The 23,345-nt window shown below is 41.2% G+C and overlaps 1 protein-coding gene across 1 annotated transcript in view; it reads left to right on the forward strand.

Annotated features, from left to right (window-relative positions):
- Window positions 1-23,345, forward strand: part of kif21b (kinesin family member 21B) — an 86,169-nt gene that overhangs the window by 26,530 nt on the left and 36,294 nt on the right. The window contains exons 2-15 of the mRNA XM_084730888.1: window positions 7,435-7,657; window positions 8,506-8,688; window positions 10,477-10,626; window positions 12,809-12,943; window positions 13,314-13,496; window positions 14,061-14,176; window positions 15,149-15,344; window positions 17,632-17,821; window positions 17,943-18,006; window positions 19,292-19,522; window positions 20,588-20,720; window positions 20,808-20,946; window positions 22,818-23,006; window positions 23,130-23,329. Of these exons, the coding sequence (XP_084587014.1) occupies window positions 7,435-7,657; window positions 8,506-8,688; window positions 10,477-10,626; window positions 12,809-12,943; window positions 13,314-13,496; window positions 14,061-14,176; window positions 15,149-15,344; window positions 17,632-17,821; window positions 17,943-18,006; window positions 19,292-19,522; window positions 20,588-20,720; window positions 20,808-20,946; window positions 22,818-23,006; window positions 23,130-23,329 (2,332 nt within the window). The remainder of the gene's footprint in view (window positions 1-7,434; window positions 7,658-8,505; window positions 8,689-10,476; window positions 10,627-12,808; window positions 12,944-13,313; window positions 13,497-14,060; window positions 14,177-15,148; window positions 15,345-17,631; window positions 17,822-17,942; window positions 18,007-19,291; window positions 19,523-20,587; window positions 20,721-20,807; window positions 20,947-22,817; window positions 23,007-23,129; window positions 23,330-23,345) is intronic.

A 23,345-nucleotide genomic window follows, 5' to 3' on the forward strand; every position in this document is an offset into this window, starting at 1 on the left:
GAAGAAGCGTTTCAGAAGTTTTTTGCCTGCCTGATTTTGTTGACTTGCTCAGATTTTATTTTTAGGTATTATTTTCTTTACTTTTGTGCTTCTACTATGGGTGAGTAGTTTCTTTTTTTCTCTGTTTGTAAGATCATGAGCCTGCACAGGGTCTTTTATTTTGAAACTTGATAGGATTCTCTATACCGTTGCTGTGTCTGACTCCCCGGCTTGATCTGCTCTGTGCAGCTTGAAACAGGATTCATCAAAAATAGACAAATCCTGCATTATCTACCTTTGATGCATGTGTTTAATATTGTCTTAACACAAGCAGATACAATAAAACTAAATAAAAAGGGTAAAATTTGCAATGTTTCATGATTTCCTTAACTAGATCAGGACATTTCTGATTAAAATGTGACCACACATTCAATGCCAACATTCAGTTTTGACTTATAATGCTGCAGACACATTTCAGTGTACGAGCTTAAATATCCATCTCGACACACAAACTTCGCATTTTACTGAACGCCTGCTGCCCTTTTCTTCAAACCGATATTTTTCTCCCATAAGCCACCACTACCTGTGCTTGCAACAAAAAATGTAACACCATCTTAACCTCATCTGCACATAACATGGCACTCCCTTCAGTGAGCTTAGTCTGGTACTGCTCTATCACGGAGGCAGCAACAGCGTCTCCATAAGCCTCACAGAGTGTTTTGTGATATGAGCTCGATGTGTAAATGATTGAGCCCCTCTGGCGCTTACAACGGAGGTTGTCGGACTCCCTGCTAACTGTTTCCACATGTGACTGCAGACTTTTTTCCCAGTCCAGGCAGTAAATCAAACTGTTGAGGTGAATGTGGAGACATTCATATGTTGTTTTATCACAGCTTGAAATAAGAATTTGTAGAATTTTGCAGTTTTAAAAGCAGCAATCTGACTTGGAAAGCTGCTGTAAATATCAGAAAGGTCTCAAGGATTGTGTTCAGTATTCTATGAGGTCTGCTGCCTCCACATGCTGCGGATTACTTCACTCTCAAGTCACGCATCAATGACTTCTGCTGCTATCAGGGTTTGATATGGCAATTACTGTGTGTGTGTGTGCATGTGTGTTTGTTTGTTTGTGTGTGTTTTTTTTTTAAATCTGGTCCTAATTAGCACTATTGGGTTTGATAATTAGTGTAATAAGTGAATTCCCTCAGAGCGTACAGATAATGAGTTTTTGACTTTGTGTGTGTGTTTGTGCATCTGACAGAACTGGGTTTAAGGTCCTTGACAAAAGACTGGGGGTAATGAGTGCAGATACCATGTTTGTACCTTTATGTTCATCTTTGTGTAAAGAATGTCCCAACAAAGTACAGAAAAAGGGAGAAATCCAGGTGTGTGTGTGTGTGTGTGTGTGTGTGTGTGTGTGTGTGTGTGTGTGTGTGTGTGTGTGTGTGTATTGCTTCTGTCAGGGACTCTGTTATGTCTCCGGGGTTTTTAAACCATTTTCCTATTAGTGTGCAAAGATGAGAAGAGATAGACGCCTTAATTTGCCACATCAGGGATCCACAATCTGCTTCTCTGTGTTTCTCTCTGCGCTGCTGTCTCACACAGACATTTAATCACAGCATTTTGGGCTATATTTAGCTCCTAATGTGTTTTAGTGAGTGTGTGGTCTGAGTCTGGATCTTTGTGTGTGTGTGTGTGTGTGTGTGTGTGGTGTTTGCTCTTCCGATCAATGTTATGGATCCCATCTTTTGTTGGTGCAGCTGGCTTAAATGTTCATCCAGCTGAGCCGTGGTGTGATTGTGTGTGAGAATTGATTATTTATAGCCGTTCCATTTCTTCCCCCCGTGGATCACTGTCAGGCTGTCATTGTCTTTTGTGTTACTTTGTGTGTGTGTGTTTGTCTCTTCTTATTTGATGCAGAGCTTGTCAAGACTTCGCTGAATTCAGCCACGTTTCCTCAGAATATTTTATCCCTCTGTGATACTGGAGAGGACACTGAGAAGAAGCATGTGGAGCATTAAAGCTAGATGATTATTTTCATCATCGTGTGGGTCTTTCTATGATGTTTTAGGCACATGAATTATTTAATATATAAAATGTCAGAAAATAGTGAAAAATGCCCAGCACAATTTTTTCAGAACCCAGGCAGATGTCTTTAGATTTCATGTTTGTCTGATCTGCCATCCAAAAATAAAAATACTGAAAACTCTACATGGTAAATGGACTGCATTAGTATATCACGTTTCTAGTCTCAAAGCACTTTTACACTACATCTCAGCTTTCATCACACACACATTCACGAGGAGCTGTCCTATGCTCAGCCAGTCTTACACACACGAGAAATTCAGGGTTCCATATCTTGCCCAAGAACACTTCTAGACTGGAGGAGCTGGGATCGAACCACTAACCTTGTGATTAGTGAATGAGCCACTCAACCTCCTGAACCGCAGCTGCTCTGCTTTAAATTTATATAAAACAGAGAACAGTGAAAAACGTGATTTGAAAAGCTAGAACCAAGAAATGTTTGGATTTGTTGCTTGATGAGTCACTTTAATGATAATCAGGCACAACTAGCTTTGGCCAAAACCCTGCTAACAGTACTACATATAAAGCTATTTGATTCATTTGTTATAAAGCTTCCTCTACAAATGCTAGTAATGGTAATAATCCTGCAGGCCAGAGTTAAAAACTGTACACAGGCTCAACAGTTTTTTGAGCTAAATGCTGATATCAACATGCTTCAATAGCATGCCCACAGCCAACATGTTGATGTTTAGCAGGCGTAATAGACCTTTTTCAAGGCCTATTCTTGTCTCCTCCCAGGGTCACAATTCTCCTGTATATTTCCAGATTTTTGACAAATTTTCTGGCATTGTACAGTGTCCATAAGCCCTACAAGTCTACTGATTCCACCTGACAGCAATACATCTACACCAGTGTTGTTTCATGGCATGCATGTGACACAGAAGAGAGCCGCTTGTGCCTCAGCTTCCTCAGTGAGTGAGCGACAAAGAGAGAAAGTAATATTCAAGCAAATTTCAGATGTCCTGAGAAAAGAATTTTCAGTATGGTGGATCAGTTAAATGACACACCATCACTGGAGCCAGGATGACTAAAAACTAACCAAAAACAACTGCAGCATAATGTTCACAGCTAAACTCACGCCCACAGAGTACCTTCCCGGTATTTTCCTATCTGGAATGCTTTTAAAACAACAATTGTCAATGACCACAATGTCTGTAGTGTGTCAGTGATTTGTCAGCAGGGACAAATGATGATGCTGATGTGGCTGTCCTGGAAGTCAGTCAGTGGTGATCAAAGTGAGATGAGACAAAGTAGAAATTAAATGCACTCACTGTCTGCAGGAAACATGCCAAATTGAAATTCCGAAAGTATTGCTGGGATGCTCTTTTTTTTTTTTACTGTAAGTGATGGTGAAAAGTTAATTATCTTAATGGGGGAAAGACTGATGACTGCAAAATGTGTTGCATCAATAAGATTCTGAGTTAAAGAGAGATTTAAAAATGTGTTGTCTATATTTAAAGAATACATACCCTCTACTGTAGTCCACATACTGTGTGTACTTTTCTTTCTTTCTTTCTTTCTTTCTTTCTTTCTTTCTTTCTTTCAAATATCTGTGGTCAAGTGTTACACCTGACACTTCTGACCTACAAATATTGCACACAAAAGACTGAATTGAGTGCAAATAGAGTGGAAAGGAGAGAAGCATGACCTCCAACCTGTTTATGATACAGCTGCAGCTCACACACACACACACACACACACACACACACACACACACACACACACACACACACACACACACACACACACACACACACAGTTCATCTTCTGATAAGTCCTTTGTGTGGAGCTAGTGTGCCCCTCCTCTGTCATATCCACTGTATGTTAATAATTGGCTTTAACAGCAGCTGTATGGGATCTGTGGTTTTAGATACATTAACCTCAGCATCAAGGTCACCTCCAGTAATAAAAGGGACTCATCCTTCTGCAAGCTGCTTTCCGTGTCACACTGTCTGTCAGAAGAAGGTGGTCAGGGTTAATATGCTGCTGCTGCTGCTGCTGAATTGGTCTATTCTAATGTCTTTAATTCCTTCCTGGAAGACCCTCTTCAGCGACGCCCTGAGGCCTAAATGGGGGCCAAAAAACTGCTGTTGTCAGCTGTGTGTGTGTGTGTGTGTGTGTGTGTGTTTCAGCAGCACCATAACGACGTGTGGTGAAAGGATTATTGTGAGTGTTAGCGGTGGGTGTGGTTCTTAATGCATGCTTGAGAGGAACCATGTGTGAAATGAAGATAGTACAGTAGGTTGTTTTTGGACTGTGTGTGTATTTGTTTGTGGAGTTACTGTGTGTCTTTGTGGTTTGTCCACTATCCCTACTGCAGCTGTATGTGTGGTTGGGGATTTCTCCAGCTTTTTATGACTGTGTACACTATGTGTGTGCGTCTTTGTTGCAGCATCCCATAGGGAGTCTGGTGCTGTCTCAGTGTGTGGGGGAGTTGATTTGCATCCCCTGAAGATTGAACCAGGGAGGTTTAGCATGTGGAGAGGTGGACCCAGTGCTCCGATACTGCTGGCTCATGGCTTTTCCTGCAGCTTAAAGTGATTACCTCCCCACTGTGTCCATACTGTACCTCTGAAAGCCCAAGATTAACAGTGCGCCGTGTGACAAATCTTCTGTTTTATGTACATTGCGTTATGCGAGAGCAACTTTATACCTTCTGTTTTCTCAAGAAGGCTTTCTCAGAATTAACTAGAAGACTGCACTCATTAGTAGAGAACAGATCTCCACCAGGCAACCCGGAAAGAATATCTGGATGTAACCAGACTGTAGCTAGTTACATGTAAGTTGTTACTCTCCAGCACTACTAGTATCCTGTAGGACTTTTGTGTAAAATTTTGTTTCAATTACCATATGAATTCTTTAGTCAAAGCCGAAAAAGTGTTTTGTGCAGTTACAATTCCTGTCCAATTCCTATCCTGGAATCCTGAAATTTTGTTCAAGCTTTCCTGAGAGATTACAAGTGTGTAAAGGGTGTGAAGTCACAATGACCTTTACCTTTGACCACCAAAATGTAGTCGGTTCATTCTTGAGTCGAAGTAGGTATTTGCACCAAACTTGATAAAATTCCCTCATAGTGTTCCTGTGAGATCACTCTCACAAGAGTGAAGTCACAATGACTTTTACCACCAAAATTTAATCAGTTCGTTCTTGAGATATTGCATTCATAAGAATGGGACGACCAAAAAACATAATGCCTCTGGCCACAGCTGTTGCTGGTGTGGAGGAGTGTGCATGGCAGAGATAATAAGCGCTGCGGCACAAGCAAAAAATATCACTTCATTAACAGCTACATCTTAAGTAATCAGCCGTCCTGCCTGCAAGACTTTCTGCTGTTCTGCTGGCAAACAGGTTAAAAATGATGCTATATTTAAATACTTGGCCCTCATTCTGTCATTGAGTGCAGTGGTGTTGAGACGCAGAGGCTGCTTGCCTTTGGACTCATCTGATCAGGGATTATTTTACAGTTGGGATGTCAGGTGAAAGCAATTAACCGCAATGAACTACCTGTCAGGACGGGAAGCCCAGCAGAACTCTGAGTCCGGAGCAGCAGGATTAACAGCTGATTTAATAATAATAGTCTGACTTATCATCAGAGGCCCTACTTGCACAAGTTTCTCTCAGAGGTGTCCACTTTGTGCCTCTTGGACTCATTTTCTTAATCAACGGCACAGACAAGTGTGAGGATGTAGTATGCGATTTGTCCTCTGGGTTGTTCTTTTACAGATTTCTGTGTAGTTCCACACTGTAAAGTTGTGTAAATGTTTTTTTTGTGTGAGTCAGACCACAGATTTGCACACGTCCAATCAATCAAAGGCTCTGTTTGATGGTGTGAATGGGTAAACATGTTTGACAAATATTTGACCCATTGCCTGAAACTGCTGGAAGGACAAATATAGGATTATTACAAGTGCCTATATATTTTATATATAGTAGATGTTCTAGCCCCACCATATACAGTACATTCTGGTCTTCCCAATGACATAGACGCTTAGACACATGAATTTATAATCCAGCTGTTATATCAACTTTTATAAAGCAACATAACAAAGAAGAGAAATCATATATTTACACCACTTTGCCTAAACCATTGACTCAAACTTTGACACGTCTAAGTCTGTCTATAGGTCTTAGGGGCTGTGACTGCACACAGTTAGATAACATTTTCTCAAGTGATGTTACTTGAGGCAGTGTTGGCTGGGGGTGAAAACTACAAGGTTGAAAATGAAAGAAATCTTAGGATGTGCAGATAGAATTCAGTGAGGTTACCAGACCTCTATATCTCTGCTTGAGGCCAGCGGCTCGAGGCTGCACTCGCTTGATACCCAGTATCAACTTTCGAAATAACTTGGTACCAAGTAGTATTGAAGCTTCTCCTGTCAAATCATACCTGCATTTTATCCTTTTTGTACCCAGATCTAAGATGCTACCAAAATGTTTGAAAATATGCCCAAACCCCATGCCATGCCTGTGGCATCTGAATAATCATAAAATGTAGAGAATTATTTCAGGAATGCTTCCATTTACATGATGGTTATCAAATGAAGTAGTAAAAATGTATCAAATTAATTACTCTATTGGTATTGGTATACTTAAACTGGCTACTAGATCGTAATAATGTTTTTTAAATGATATCCAGCTCTTTTAGCCACTGCTATAGTTGAATCTGTTCAGCTGAATTAGCTTAATTATTTCAATCAAGTTGCATTGTGGGTAATAGTCCAGGTCTGGACATGCAAGATGAACACATGGAATAAAAAAGATCCAAGCTCTGATTCTGTTGGATTGATTTTGATCCTTAAAGAAATTGTCTGTCATGAGTCTGACTTTGTTAACAGCACAGTGTTTTGTTTTGTGTCAAACACACTTTCACTTGGATTCACAACAGTTAGAATGGATTCCAGTGGTAACCCAGTTTCATTGTGATATAAAAGCTTCAAATGCCCTTTAAGTCATTGTCCTAGAAACAACAGAAAACAGAATACAAATTAGTTATTTATCTTGCTAGAGCCATCTTTGATTACACATCTACTACAATAAATCCTGTGGTGTTTTTAAGGTCATATCAATAGATTATTATTTTACAGTCTTGATGTAAATGTGGACGTGTTTCCATTATCCTTTAATAATGTGTTCTTGTATCCTCACTGTTTCTTGTTTACACTTGAAATGATCATGACGTCAAAGCAGAGTGTGCAGATCAGATCGTCACGGCTGATCTGCACAGGGCATTAATATATTAAAACACTTCACGCATAATCCTAATCACTGCTGAGTTGTGCAACAACGACACGCATTTTACATTTTTGATTTATAACGATGTAATCGTTTAATCCACTCACTGACCGTCTCTCTCCTTTCCCTCTTTCCTCTCAGGATTCGTCCTCAGATGGCCAAGGAGAAGATCGAGGGCTGCCATGTGTGCACGCTGGTCACACCTGGAGAACCGCAAGTCCTGCTGGGAAAAGACAAGGCCTTCACCTATGACTTTGTGTTTGATATCGACTCGGAGCAGCACGCCATCTACCAGGCCTGCGTGTACAAGCTCATCGAGGGCTGCTTCGAGGGCTACAACGCCACCGTGTTTGCTTACGGTCAGGTATGTCACAGAGATGTGGATCTTAATATTAAGGATTTTTAATCATTAATCAGAGGAATAGAGTTTCAGAGCTTTTGTTGTTATCTATCTGTCATCTTTTTAATAGAAACACTGGTTTTAATGTATTCACTCTGTCTCATCAGTCTACCATCTGAGAATAATAGATCTTCAACACACAATCAAGATAGTCCTAAACATACTTTCAGGAATATCTTGTTTTCTTTATTTATGTTTTTTTTTTTTTAATAAATACAGAAATGGAAGGGGGTTGGGGGGCATATAGTTATGTAGTAAAGGGCTGCATGCTGGACTCAAACCAGTGGCCACTGTTGAGGACTCTTAAAATAAATAGAAATAAATCTCAGATTTATTTGAAGGAGAAACCCCTTGAGGTAAACTGTCTAATTTTTAAGGGTGTCCTTATCACAAATATACAGAAACTACAGTACATAATGAAAAACAACCTAAATACACTCACACAAACACAGATGAAAGCTCCTGTATGCCAAGCCATTCCCACACCCACTAATTCCCTAAATACGTCAAAATACCTCCAGTAAATGTACGCATACTCTTATAAAGCTATGTGCATGCATTTATTAATAATTAATTCTAATGTATTATTTAAAAATAAATTATTAAATAAAAGCAAGGCAAAAAGTTGAAAGCAAAAAACGTGAATATTCTGTAATAAACCCACACTTACACATAGTTAATGAGAAGTTCAATGAGCTGCCAATAATTATAAATAACATAAACACTGGTTATTGTACATAAATGTAGGATGTGTGATATCTGGGTGCACACAGTGAATGGGATTTCATCATGGTTGATGAAATATGTTTCAGACGGGTTCGGGGAAGACCTACACCATGGGGACGGGCTTCGATGTGAGCCTAAGCCAGCAGGAGCAGGGCATCATCCCACGGGCTGTTCACCAACTGTTTGAGGGGATCCAGAGCCGGAGGACGCGCGCCCAGGAGACCGGCACCCAGCCACCCGAGTTTAAAGTCAGCGCTCAGTTTCTCGAGGTGGGTGACGCACTCATGTGGATGTAGAGCATGTACAAACACTCTGTAACACATTTTAACAATGCAGTACTGATATTCAGGTGTGTGAGTGTGCTGGGATGGATATTAGTCCATATTAACTCCAACCTGATGGGATAAAACAAGGAGATGAGAGGATCAGCCCCCTCTCCCACAAACAGGAAGAGACAAGCCAATGACAGATTGGCAGGAATGTGTGCTTGTGCTTTGTTGGTCCTGATTAATGTTGGCCATTACCTCTGACATTATTCCTCATCCCTGTGGGGTGGAGGATGGATAAGAGTGAGATACAAGACAGAGGGAGGGATGCTTATGTAGGAGCAATGAGATAATATGACAAGTAATCATTTCCTCCAGAGATTTCTGGCAGGCAAATGTCTGGGTTTGTCTTTGGGGGGCAGACAATTGTATGTGTGTGTGTGTGTATGTGTGTGTGATCCGATTACTTGGGTAATTATTCTGTAATAACAATTCTGATACAAAGTCATTTTCTTTGGAGTTTTGTTGTCTTTAGTTCTCTTTTTCCTGTCTGTCCTGCCATCTGTTCTGTCATGTCTCTCTGTCTGGTGTGTTTTTTGCCTGTTCGTAGGTCAAAAGGTTATCTCTGTTGATGGTAAACAGATGTGTGTGTGCGTGTGTGTGTGTGTGTGTGTGTGTGTGTGTGTGTGTGTGTGTTTGGCAGTAGGTGGGAACAGCTGAGCTTTCAGCTGACCTCTGTGGCCCTTTGGCCCTCATTGGTCCGGAGAGGTCATACTTTTGACCTGTGTGTAAATAAGAAACACAGCTGGGAGAAAAAAGCAGAATCCATTAAATGTCCAGTGTGGACAAGATTGAACAAGTGTGTGGACAAGAATTGTCCAAGATTTACAGGGGTTTATTGGCAGAATATGTAAGAAATTGAGTATAGTATGCATTAGTGTGCAATCATTTGAAAATAAGAATTGTCGTGCTTTCATTACCTTAGGATGAGCTGTGTGTATCTACAGAGGTTGCAAGTCCTCTTCCATGGAGGACAACATATTGGACAGTTATATTTCTACAGTAGCCCTAAACGGACAAACCAAACATTGGCTCTAGATATGGCAGTTGGAAGGGGAGGGTGAAACAAGTTGGTTGTAAGCTGAAACCTCACTCCCAGATGCCATTAAATCCTACACACTTAAATCTGCCATTCTCAACCACTGGGCCGTTGTCCACTGGTGGGCCTCAGAACGCCAATGAGTAAGTCCTGGGTGCAGAGGTACTGCCAAATGGTTAGATTAACATTCAAATACTTGCTCAAGAATCAACATAAATAATAGCTTTAATGATCAGTGACCACGTTTGAATATCACCATGACAATCATAACAAATCATCAGGTTCCCTTGGATGCAGAGACAAAAAATGATTTTCAGATTTCTTTAAACTGAAAATCTAATGTGGGAGACAACTCTGCCCAGTAAAAGCTCCAACATGTGTGGTGAGGAAATATGAGCCTAAATACATTAGATCTGGATTCATGGCAGGCAGTGAGCTGCAAACACAGTGTCTTGAATGTGGTGAAATCCTGTCACAGCTCAGTTTATTTTTTCCTCCTTTTTTGTCATGTGATATCTCTGTCATTAAATTAGTGGTCCTAATTTTTTAACAATCAGAAGTGCACCTGAAGTTACATAACATTGAGAACTCCTGCCTTAAATAATTACGTTCAGTATTTAATGTTATGTTGCAGTATTGGATATGTATAAATTTTATGGTACATGTGTCTTTGTGGCTTCTGTTCACTGCAGTTGTACAATGAAGAGATCCTGGACTTGTTTGATGGCGCCAGAGATCCAGAGAGTCGGAGCAGGAAGTCCAACATTAAGATCCACGAGGACGCCAGCGGCAGCATCTACACCACTGGAGTCACTTCCAGACTTGTGCACTCGGAGGAGGAGGTGGGTGCATGTGTGTGTGTGTGTGTGTGTGTGTGTGTGTTGGTGTTGGTGTTGGTGTTTGTATCATGTGTCACCACCTGCAGTCCTCTCTTTTTTTCCAATATGAAGTATTTTTCTACACTACAGTTTCTAAGGCAGTTACTCTTCAGTTAATGTTTCTTGGTCTAAAGGTCATTTTATGAAATTAAAATAAAAGTCATATTTTTTTAACCTGCTGCACTGCTGTGGCTTGGTCTGTATCACATTTGATACTGATCCTAACACAGTACTTTTTCAGAGCTCACTTTTGCTTTGATTCTTAAAATAAACTCATGTAATAATACACACTTATAGTTTTTGTCCAACAGTTTTAAGTGTCTTCAGACATGACTAATGAATTCAGATCACTTGGTGTAAAGGTCAAGTGTGTAAGATTTACAGGGATCTGTTGGTATGGCTCAGTATGGCTGAAATGGTATATAATATTTATCAGTATGTTTTAGTGTATAATCACCTGAAAATAAATCGAGTCATGTTTTATTACCTTAAAATTAGCTGTTTATATATACAGGGGTACTGGTCCTCCTCCACGGAGTCCAGCATGTCGCATCAACATCACTGGCTCTAGATATGGCCTTGCATGTTTTTTTGCGAGTTTTGCAGCCACTATATGTTTTCCTACACCAGGGGTCTGCAACCTTTAATCTCAAAAGTGGCATTTATGGCCAAAAAAGAGAAATTAATCTGTCTGGAGCTACAAGGACCGGCAAAATTTAGAGGAAAAAAAGATGCACATTTAGTTGATGAAATAGTAAAACATTTTTAATTCTTCTTGCATTTTTTTTTTACAATTGGACAATGTAAGAATCACTTTTGGCCAACAACAATGATAAATGAAAATTAAAATGTTAAAGCCACACAGAGCCACTGGAAAGGGGCAAAAGAGCAAGCCTTGATTGCTGACTCCTGTCCTATGCTTAGAAGGGGAGGATGAGATGAGTTGTTTGCAATCTGCAAGCTCATTGCTAGATGCCACTAAATCCTACACCCTGGTCCTATAAATTTCAAGCAGAAGCTCAAACAGAGTAAGAAAACTGGAGCTTCACAAGTTTATGATTGAATGTCAAAATCAAAGAGTACACAACTCATATCATAAATACATTGATAGGTTTTCTCTGATGATAGATCGATCTTGTAGAAATGAGTGGTGTTGCATAGCAAAGGGTTAACTATGAATGCTGACTGGCTGAGCCCGGGTATGGGAGCTGCCAGAGATCCCAAGCATCCTGAAAAGTCTGGCAAGAACCATCTGGTGGTCAGTTGTGAAAAACAAGAAATAGGTCGAGGATAATAAGGGACTTGACTTGGCTCTAACGTGCTGCCTTTAAGCCAGAATGCTTGAACCCATGAGGCTGTTTTGTGTGAGTGATAGCACTCTATAGTACCTGATGCAAGACTGTATGAGAGTAACTGTCTTAAGTTCAGGAGCGAGTCACAGTTGTCAAGAGGTGGAACATATCAGCAGTGACGGTGTGGAAGAGGAAGGATGTGATGGGGTCAAGAGGGCAGGAGGAATGTCTGCTGGTGGAGATGTGATGAGACGGTGACAAAGAAGTTAACAGAGGTGACAGGTGGTGATTTAAGTGTGAGGGATACAGTAAATGCTGGCTGGGAGGAGACGTTTGTGTTATTATTTGTTTCCTGCTCAAATAGGTGACGGAGCAGAGAGAATGATGCGAGCAGATCGTTTAACAGAAGCTGAAAAGAAGTAGAAGAAACATTTGGGAGAGGTCAACTGTGCATTAAGTTCCCAAAAATTCAGACAGCTGAGAGACAAGTAGAGACAGATGGGCACTCCAGTGGGAGGGAGGAGAGAAAATGTCCAAACAGGGTGAGCGAGGAGATGGAAACGTGGAGGTGATGGAGTGTGAAAACAGTTGAGGAAACAGGTTGAGAGAGAAAATGAGGAGAAAAATCTTTGCATTTCAAGCATGCAGACACGTAGAAAAGTTCAAAGAAATGTTAAGTTTGAGGCTGAATGACTGGTTTCCCTCCTTCATAAAATACACTGCAAGTGATCGTGGGCGGTGATCCAGCAAAACAGCACGGCGTGTCAACGGTTATTATTCATTTTTGTTTCTGAGTTGTCGACATCTTTCTTTGATCATAACCAAATTTCCTCTGTCTCGTGTGTGCGCTGCAGCTGCTGCAGTGTCTGAAGCTTGGTGCTCTGTCCCGCACCACAGCCAGCACCCAGATGAACGCCCAAAGCTCTCGCTCGCACGCCATCTTCACCATCCACCTCTGTCAGATGAGAGTGTGCCAGCAGCCACAAATGGTGAGAATCTGGGTTCAAAGTGGAGGGCTGGAGGAGGTTGACAGATGGAGAGAGGTAATAAAAAAAAAAAAAAAAAAAGAGAAAAGTTTGACAGGCTGGTTCACAGTGAGGTGAGTCTTGGTACAATCAGCATGCTCTTTTAGGGGAGAATCTGTCAGCTAGTAGAGAGTGGAGGTGTGGGCAAGGTCACCTGCATGAAAGGATAAGAAATAATGAATATTTATATATTTTGGAAGAGCAAGAGAAGAAAAAATGAAAGAAAAACAGCAATGAAAGAAAATAAATTTAGTGTTACAGTCATATTAACATTAAAGGTGATGAAATAATTGCTGTTTTCAAGTAAGATGCTCATGAACTTGCTCCCTGCTAGCAGAACGGAGGAGGAGAGAATGGAGAGCTGGATGCCGTGGACTCCAGCCCCATCGCCCAGCCGGAGTACGAGACTCTGATGGCCAAGTTCCACTTCGTGGACCTGGCTGGCTCTGAGAGGCTGAAACGCACAGGAGCTACAGGAGAGAGAGCCCGTGAGGGAATCTCCATCAACTGTGGACTGGTGAGATGGACTAAAATAGAACATGTCTGTGTGTAGGTGTAGTGTAAAATAAAAAACATGTAAACAACAAAAAGGACAAAACGTCCTTGGATGTATTTAAAAGGAGTTTTGGAGATATCCATGATAGAGACGACCATCTTCACCCAAATATATAATATTATCCTAGTTTTTGCTATAGAAGGAAAATCGTTCCAAAATGAAACTGCTCACAACGAGGTCTGTGGATTATTTTGAGTAACCAGGTCATGATTTCAGGAAAGAGACATTGCTGTTGAGGATTCCAACTTTGAGCACCACAAACCAAGTGCCATCTGGATTCATTATATTTGACAGAAAGCAAAAATCTTTATAGCCAATCTCTCCAGAAGTTGGCAACTCGCACCAAAACAATCTGGCGCTACAGGAAAAATATACATTTTTGATTTTGGGATGAACTGTCCCTTTAACTTCAATATTTTAACTTTATTATTTGCCTTTTCTCTGCTTTTTATATGTCAGTATGTTAATCATACTAGAAAACAAGTTTGTGATCAATTTCTGAATGTTTGTGTGTGTGTTTTGTAGCTGGCGCTGGGAAATGTGATCAGTGCTTTAGGAGACCAGGCTAAGAAGGCAGGACACGTCCCTTACAGAGACTCCAAACTCACTCGTCTGCTACAGGACTCACTGGGAGGCAACAGGTACACACACACACACACACACACACACACACACACACACACACACACACACACACACACACACACACACACACACACACACACAGTGTATTGATGGCCACTATTTTGATAACTGATTAACAGTTCAGTTGTTTTCCAGTAAAAGAAAAATGCCATGTCATGACAGGCTGTGGAAAATAACAATGGGCATTTTTTACTAGTTTGACATTTTGTTGACAAAATGATTAATCTTTAAAATGATCATCAGATTAACCATTATACTTATTTGATGTGAGGTTGTGTGAGGTACTCATCAACAGTACTGGCATGCCCCCGTTTAGGAAAAGCAAAGAGGAGTATCAGTATGGAGGCTAAGCATTGAACTGTTGTGGACAGGAGTGACAGGAGCAGAAAAACAGACTTCTTAAATCTGAACTAACCTTTCAAAACCCAGAAGTCACACAATAACACAAACAAACTAACAGATTGAGGCAGCGGTAGACCAGCAGCTCCCATGTTCTGTATAGTAAAATGACTATGTGATGATGATTGTTGCAGAGAGGGCGATGTTTGGCTTATATAACGGCTCCCATCATAAAAGGCTGTCTGACAGCAAGGTAAAACAGGTGACAATATTCTAAATATAGTGTACACTAAAACTGATATTGACTTCTTTTGGTGGACCTTTTTTAAAGTGGCTAAAATATATTTTATTACTGACCTTTTCCACTGCAATATATTGCTTAGCTTCTGTTCTGGTGCCCCTGTGTTTCTCCTAACTAGGGGCATGTTGACCTCCATCTACTATAGCTAATACACTCACCATTGATAAGTACCTCATAAAACGCCACTTCAAATGATCAGAACTACTCCTTTAGGCCCTGACAATGGGACCTCTGTTATACTCATGGTACCAAAAAGACATCACAACCCCCAACATTGTTATACTTTATGCACAGTTGTCTAGAACCTTCATATTTCCTTCCTCTCTAGTCGCACTGTGATGATTGCCTGCGTCAGCCCATCAGACCGGGACTTCATGGAGACGCTGAACACACTGAAGTACGCCAACCGAGCCCGAAACATCAAGAACAAGGTGGTGGTGAACCAAGACAAGACGAGCCAGCAGATAAGCGCCCTGCGTGCTGAGATCGCCCGGCTTCAGATGGAACTGATGGAGTACAAGGCGGTGAGAGATGGAGGAGTGGATATTGATAAGAGAGCAGGGAACATTGTGGGGGCAGAGAAACAAAAAAAAGATGTGAAAAAATAAAGACAAGGAGGGGCAGAGAAAAAGATGAGAGGGGCTGAATGACAGCGGGGAAAACATGAGGAATGAAATGTGGCAGGTTGAAGAAGAGAGCTAACACATGGCTGTCAGTGTAACTGATGCAATGAGGCCGTAAGAGCGGGGTGAATGGGGTGACATGATGGATGAAACTGAGAATAGAAACTAAGCAGAAGAAGAAGACAGACAACACTAATGGGAGCAAGACACGAGGGTATTGGAGGAAGAGAAAGAAAGTAGAGGCTGCGTCTGCAGCGGCTGATTTTCTATCAAATTAAAGAGCTTTACTGGAACACCCACATCCATTTATGCCTTTACTATAGTGCCTAAGTATGAAGAAGATTAATCAGTGCTACAACGCCAGCATTTTATAACATAATGCAGAGATAAATTGATCCTGTAGCTGAATGTGCTTCTGCTGAGGAGGTCTGTATGTGCTTTGTGTAATATAGTTTACCTATTATGAGCCACTGAAAGGTCCAGTGTGTGGGATATACAGGGATTTACTGGCAGAATATGGCAGACATTGATTATAATATCCATCCAAGTTTTCATTAGTGCAAAATCAGAATCTGAAACAGAATGAATGACTTGTTTATATCTACAGAAGCTACAGATCCTCTCCCACGGAGGCCGCCATGTTGCACTGCCATGTTTCTACAGTAGCCCAGAATGGACAAACACTGGCTCTAGATACGGTCTTTCACATTTTTTGTTAGTTTTGAGGTCACTTTAGGTTCTCCTGTGTGTGAACAAAGGAAGAGTGAAACAAGGTGTTTGTACCTAGAACCCAACATAAAGGTTCATGTATCATTCTGTGAAAGATTTCATGCAACCTCCCTCTTTGAAAGGTTCTGTACAGAACCATTCTGTGTACTGGTTCCATCCAGAACCCTCTCCAAGCATTGTATCCAGAATCTTTCCATCTTCTAAATATGCTGACAGGAACCATCCTAGGGGGTTCTACCAAAAACCTTTTCTTATTCCAAGGGTTTTATCAAGAACCCACCCAGAGGGTTTCAACAATAACCCTATCATATTCAGGGGGTTTTATCTAGAACCCACACAGTGGCTTCTACCACAAACTAATTTATAATCCAGGGGTTTACCTTGATGACAAAAGTGTTCTTCATTTCCTAGAAGAACTCTTTCTTCCAAAAAATGTTCTTTTTATTCTTAGAAAGAACCCTTGATGAACCCTTTCTTCTAAAAAGGGTTCTTCAGAACCAAATGGTAGTGTGTAGAACATCAGCCCTTCAGGAACAACCTTTTTCAGAGCCCCTGTTTCTCATGGTGTACACACTGGTGCTTTAAGACAGTGGTTCTCAAATAGGGATCCAGGGGGTCTGAGAAAAGTTTCCAGATTCATTAAATGTCATTATATTAAACAAAATTTGTTTTACAAAAGGCTTCATTATAGCCTGTATTTATTTTACATTAGACTTCTAACAATCATTACTTATTCACACATTTTTTGTATGAGCATTCTGTGTTGAGATGGTGCAGATATTTTGAATACAGGTCTCACGTCTTTCCTAAGGGTCATACACAAGGAGAAAAAAAATCTAGGACCACTGCTTTAAGAACGAGTGGGAAATTATACAAGGAAATGTGACAAGAAATAGGGCAAAAATTCAAGGAAAGTCTGCAAAGAGTCTCCACTTTTTCATCAGCTTTGACCTCCGGGGGAACAAGAAACAAGCAATCATTTAGCAGGGTTGTCAGGCTATTATGCGATTAAGGGGGGTTACCACGGTTACTCAAGGGAAGTGACTGCGTGACTACGATGAGGGGCTGCGAGCTGACCTCGATGTGGTAATAAGGGATGTGATGTGACTGCAGTCTGAAAGTAATGGAGTGTTGGATTGGTGGAGGTAATGATGTCTACGAGCTATGACTGGATTAAATAGTGATGCTCTGTTCGAAGCTTAAACAACAGGATTCCTTCAGCGTGTATCATTCAGAATACAACAATAGCTGCCTCATAAGCCACAGGCAGACCAACTCAGTTTAAACAATAGCCTTGTGTTTGATTGAACTCCAAGTACATGCAAGGTTGAGGATTCAAGTTCAGTTTTTTTGGCTCTGATATTTGGCACTAATTTTTTTTTTCTTTTTCCCAAAGGTGCTTGTGGTGTTCAGGGTATGTCCATTGTTGTTCATGCTGACTGTTTGCTTCTGTGTGCAGGGGAAGCGTGTGGCATGTGAGGATGGTTCAGAGGGCTACAGCGACCTGTATCAGGAGAACGCCATGCTGCAGAGAGAAAACGACACACTGCGCCTCAGGGTTAAAGCCATGCAAGAGACAATTGACCACCTCAACACCCGTGTAACACATCTGCTGGCCAATGAGGTCAGCACTCTGCTGACCAAGTCAAGTATGTGAAGTTTACTGTCTTAAAACTTACTTCTAATAATAATTCTTTCCAGTGATTCCTTGTTATTGCATTGAGTCCTTTCTGTGACCTGAGCCTCTCTCTCACTCTCTTTGCTCTGCAGGTGAAGGCAATGAGGAGATCGGGGCTTTAATCCAGAACTATATCCGAGAGGTTGAAGAACTTAGGTAAAAACTCCAAACCTTTTAGGATGCTTTTATTTGCTGCCATCACCACACTGAAACCTCAGTCAAATCATCAAACCCGAAACTAGAACTGCACTAACATTACACACATTTTGACCTGACAGTCAGTGGTTTTTAAGGGAATAATATGCTTATATACTTTCTTTCTGAGAGAGACTCGCGTTTCTGTCTGTTCAATATGTAGCAGCCAGTTAGCTAAGATGAGCATAAAGACTGTAAACAAAGGGAAACAGCTAGCCTAGCTCTGAAGATAAATAATACACCTACAATAGGCACCTCTAAAGCTCAGTAATTACCATGGACAAAAATCAGTGTGTAAAAATGGCAGATGTTGTTACCTTTGGACAGAGCTTGGCTAGCTGTTTCTCCCTGCTTCCAGTTTTAGTACCAGATAAGCTAAACATTTCCGGGTTGCAGCTTCATATTGACCTGACAGGCAAAAGAATGGTATCATTATCATGCAACTCAACAAAAAAAGTGTTTGCCAAGATGTAATTCAGCAACTCATTCCCTTAAAACAATAACAATAACATAACATAACATAATGTTTGCTGAACAGCAGCCAACTTGACAATTAAGGAATAATGGTAAATAGTAAAATGCAGTTTTCAAAGCTGGATGATGTGATTCCAGAGAAAGGTTGTTGATATCTGAAGTCAACAGCAGAACAAATACATCCCTCCCTTCAGGGCTCTTTCAGAAAATTTACAGTCTCTCTCACTTTCACTCCCCAAACTCCTCTCCCCCTCCCCTGTGCACAAGCACAATCGTGACCTGGTGTTAATCAGCTGGACTTGTGTTATGTGGCTCGATCTGAGTCGCTTTTTGCCAGGGCTGTGTCGAAACATCAGATGTTTTTTTCCAGCACGCACAGAGAACAGACAGCTAGCAGACCGTGAAGAGATATTTGCTGGACAGAAAGTATATTGGATTAGAATCACGTACTCTACCTTTAACAACAGACCAAGAAGAGAAGAGTCCTTAAGTCAGACACACCGCAACACAGATCTAAAGTTAGCTAACATGAGCTAAAATAAGCTGCTATTATGCAACTGGTCAAACCAGAGCAAGTAAGGCTGTAGAGGTAAAACCCATGAGTGTACTTAATTGAACAGGGGTTAATTTGATTTCTTATGGATTTAACTTTTCATTTATAAGAGGGAGAATGTTTTTTTTCATCCTTTAAAAGTCACAACCAGCAGCTTTAATTAGGTTTTTTGATAAGTCGATTTGAAAGTTTTCTGTCCGTCTTTTTTCCCTCTATTAGAACCAAGCTCCTTGAGAGCGAGGCCATGAACGAGTCGCTGCGACGGCAGATGGCCCGACTTTCCTCGCGTTCTCCGTTCCCCTCCTCCAATCTCAGCCCCGCTCCGGGCCATCCACCTGGGTCCTCCCCCGTCCCCATGTCCATGGAGGCTGAGATGACCGACGTGTTACGGCGGGCCAAGCTGGACATCGAGAGGCTGAAGAAGAAGGAGAGGAGGCAGAGAAGGATGAGGTGAGGACAGACGGATGCATTTGAGATGTTATCATAGATTTATATTCTATTTCCCTCTAAAATTCCAAATTAAATGGGGGACACAGTACAACAGAACTGTACTGTAAAACAAAGAGATGCCACGTATCTGCTACTTCCCCATTAAAAAACAAGATGTGAACCAGATCTACCAAGTAAAAGCCAGCGGAAGAAAGTGTGTCAGAAAATAGCAGATATGTGATTTCATTCTGGCTAATGTTTTTTCAGTTAATTCTAAGAAATATATCATTTAAACAACTCAGGACATACAGTAAGTCACCAGAAGTTCCGATTTCCAGGAATCCCTCATGTCTTCATGTATCCACACCTCTCAGCTTAATGCAAATTTAATTTCTCATTATTCCTTTAAGTCCTTGTCAATGATCCATTGCATGTTTTAAAAGCGTACATTATTGCCCATATACTCTTCCCTCCTCATTGCTTCTCTCCTCTAGCTTAAGAGCCGCAGCACAAGTCGATTAGGGCTTTGGGACGGCCAGCCTCTGAATAGTATTGGGATGCAGCCAGTGCTGAGTAGTAACGCTGGCCTGGACACAAAAAGGTCTAATTCAGTCGGCCAGTGGGTCATGAGAGAGACGAGTACACAGCCTAACAGGCTAATTGAGGTTTAATGGGATAGAGATGGAGGTAGATGGGAGTTTAGAGATAGGATGTGTGATAAGCAGGATGGTTGTAAAAGAGGGAGCAAAGGGGAGAATAAAACTGGTAATAAAATGTAAAGAGCTAAAAGGGCATGACAAGGGGTAGATGAGCTGAAGAAGACTTTGCTGATGACTTCAGAGGTCTGATTTTGCGGCGAGCACATCACTTGGCAGCATTCCCAAAGCCTTAATGTGGTTGTTAGCAGTGTGTGACATCTCACTTACATAGAGGAGAGTGTTTGTGGTGCATGGTAATGGACAAAAAACACTTGTACTACTGTTGAACTAGAGAGACGATCAAGAATTTGATTATACTTGAAAAATACTGACATTTGTGTCATTTCTCAATGCCAGCTGTTGACAGTTATTTTTTCCCCTCCTTTAGTCCAGAGTTGGAGAAAGGTCTGAAGAAAAGAGTGAAGCTGCACACTCACGAGAACGGAGAGAACGGACAGAGTCGTGAAAACGGACAGAATGGACAGAATGGAGAGATCGATTCTGACGACAATTACACCGAGGTAAGAGCTACAAGTGTGTCAGCGTTCATAAGAGTTTAAAACAAAAACAGACAGAACAAAGTCTGATGTGTGTGTTTCTGTGTGCAGGACATAATGTCTCCACTGCAGGAGGAGAGCGGCTGTGATGAAGATGAGGGGGAGGATGAGGAGGAGGGCAGAGAGGAAGAGGATGGGTTTGACAGTGACGAGAGCCTGGTGGATTCGGACTCGGACTCTGATGAGAAAGGTGTGTTTCTGATAGCTGCTCCAGCCCCTTCCCTTTAGTTTCATGTTTTTAGTCCATGTCAGTCTGTTGGTCAGTCCGCCACATAAATTCAGGCTGAAATATCTCAGCTTTTGAATGGATGAATTTTCGTACGTTCTGTAGAGGATGAATCCCAGTGACTTTGGTGATCCTCTGACTTTTCTCTAGTGCCACCAGCTGGTCAAAGTTTTGATTTATCCACAGAAATGTCTATCAGATGAATTGGCACAAAATTTCTACAGAGATATTCATGATTCCTCAATGATCTCTGTGTCATAATAAATGTTAGACCCCCTGACTTTTCCTCTAGCACCATCATCTGGCCTGAATTTCAGCTTCTCATTTCTGACCAATTACTTCCAAACCCTGTCGCATTCCCACAAGCCTCAGAAGTACTTTGTGTGTAGTGCTAGTTAAGCACATGTTAGCATGGTAACAGCAACCTGATATAGTGAACATTAACATGTTAGCATGCTGCTGTTAGCATTTAGCTGATAGCATTGCTGAGTTCCAGACAATGTTGAATGATATAATTTCACAGTTGATATTTTAAACTTCTGGCCTCACTGTGTTCTTCATGCACAATGCCAAAAGCTGACAATGACTAGATAATTAGTGTCATTGGCAAGTGCACTGACATTTGAACCCTCAGCAGTGCACCTTCCTTGACACAGAAGGATAAAACCATGCACGAAGTGACAGGTGCCATTATATGTTATATTTTATGGTACTTGATAACACTGATGACAGATTTTGACATCAATTTACATGCAGAATGATGTATACTATACAATAGTATAAGTATATAAAGTACTGTATAAGTAAGAAGAAGAATAGTAGTGGTATAAGTAGGAAATTTGACTTTTAGTGGTGTTCCATTGTACTTTTTCTAGTTAGAGGCCGGAAATTTTCAAGTTCCAAGTTGTCTGGAATGCAGCATATGTGCAGCCTCACAGAGCTGCGAATGTGGCTGGAGATTAATATTCCCTATATTTACATTTCCCTTTTATTCAAAGACTTAATCTGGCAATCTTTACCAGATGACTGACACTGCAGTGAGGACAGAAGAAGGTATTTTATAGTGTAGAGCTGAATTTGAATTGGCAGACTTAAAGAGGGTTTCTAAGAGAAGCACAAAGAGGCAACAGATGAATCAAACCTATTCAACTAGCAGCCCATGGGCCTGATAAAGCCCTTTTGATTTTTTCTATGGCCCACAAGAGGCTACCTGTAAATCAGGCTGGCACATGTGATATGATAAATTAAACTTAAATATTTAATCTATAAATTAATTTGAGACATCTGAAGCATATATGTATGACTCGAACCAATACGGTGTTGGTTACATCTTTTTAAAGTACATCAAAGCGTCACATAGCACTCTTCAAAATGTCTCTTGAAGCTGAAGAGACATAAAGTTAACTGTGAAACTTGCCAGTTCCAGAGCGAATGGATTGACAAGTATTTATTTACTTTGCCAGCCTCAAGAAGTAATAAACTGATCTATTTACTGTGCAAATTTACTGGTGTGATGAAAGAATACAATGTGAAGAGGCTCTACAAGACGAATCATGGCTCGTTTTCAGAGGGCTTGAAGGAATCGTATCTATTAATATTATACTGTAAAAGTTATTTGTAGCCATTAATTGACAAAGAATCCTGTGTAGCCCACAAACCCACAGTTATTTTCCTATTCAGCCCACTTGCAATTGAAGTTGAATATTCCTGGCTCAAGGTAAAACGGACAATAACTTAACACTTTAAGTTGGCAGCCCGTCTTTGACATTTGACTGCTGTTTATTTCATTCACATGAAAGAAGCGTATAATGTAAATTTAACTCTTCTTTAAGCAGCCAACTTCCAGGCAGACTTGGCTGATCTGACCTGCGAGATCGAGATCAAACAGAAGCTGATCGACGAGCTGGAGAACAGCCAACGCAGGCTGCTGATGCTGAAGCTGCAGTACGAGGAGAAGCTCATTTTGCTGCAGAATAAGATCCGAGACACTCAGCTGGAGAGAGACCGCGTGCTGCAGAACCTCAGTGAGTCAATGCATCATGGGATTTGTAGTTCACACGTGTGGCTAGGTTGTTGAAAGCCCAGAAGTGTCATTAAAATAAGGTGTCCTGATAACATGTCGTTAACATTATTGCATGGGTACACAGTGTCCATGGAGAATTACACAGAGGAGAAGGCCAACCGGATCAGGCAGGAGTACGAGAAACGTCTCAAAGAGATGAACCGAGACCTGCTGAAGCTACAAGCAGCACAGAAAGAGCACGCACGTCTCCTTAAAAACCAGGGGAGGTACGAACGGGAGCTGAAGAAACTCCAGTTAGAGGTCAACGAGATGAAGAAAGCCAAGGTAAGGGGAGGAGTGG

This window comes from Lutjanus erythropterus, chromosome 2 (assembly GCF_056507025.1).
Source record: "Lutjanus erythropterus isolate fLutEry1 chromosome 2, fLutEry1.hap2, whole genome shotgun sequence".
Taxonomy (NCBI): domain Eukaryota; kingdom Metazoa; phylum Chordata; class Actinopteri; order Lutjaniformes; family Lutjanidae; genus Lutjanus; species Lutjanus erythropterus.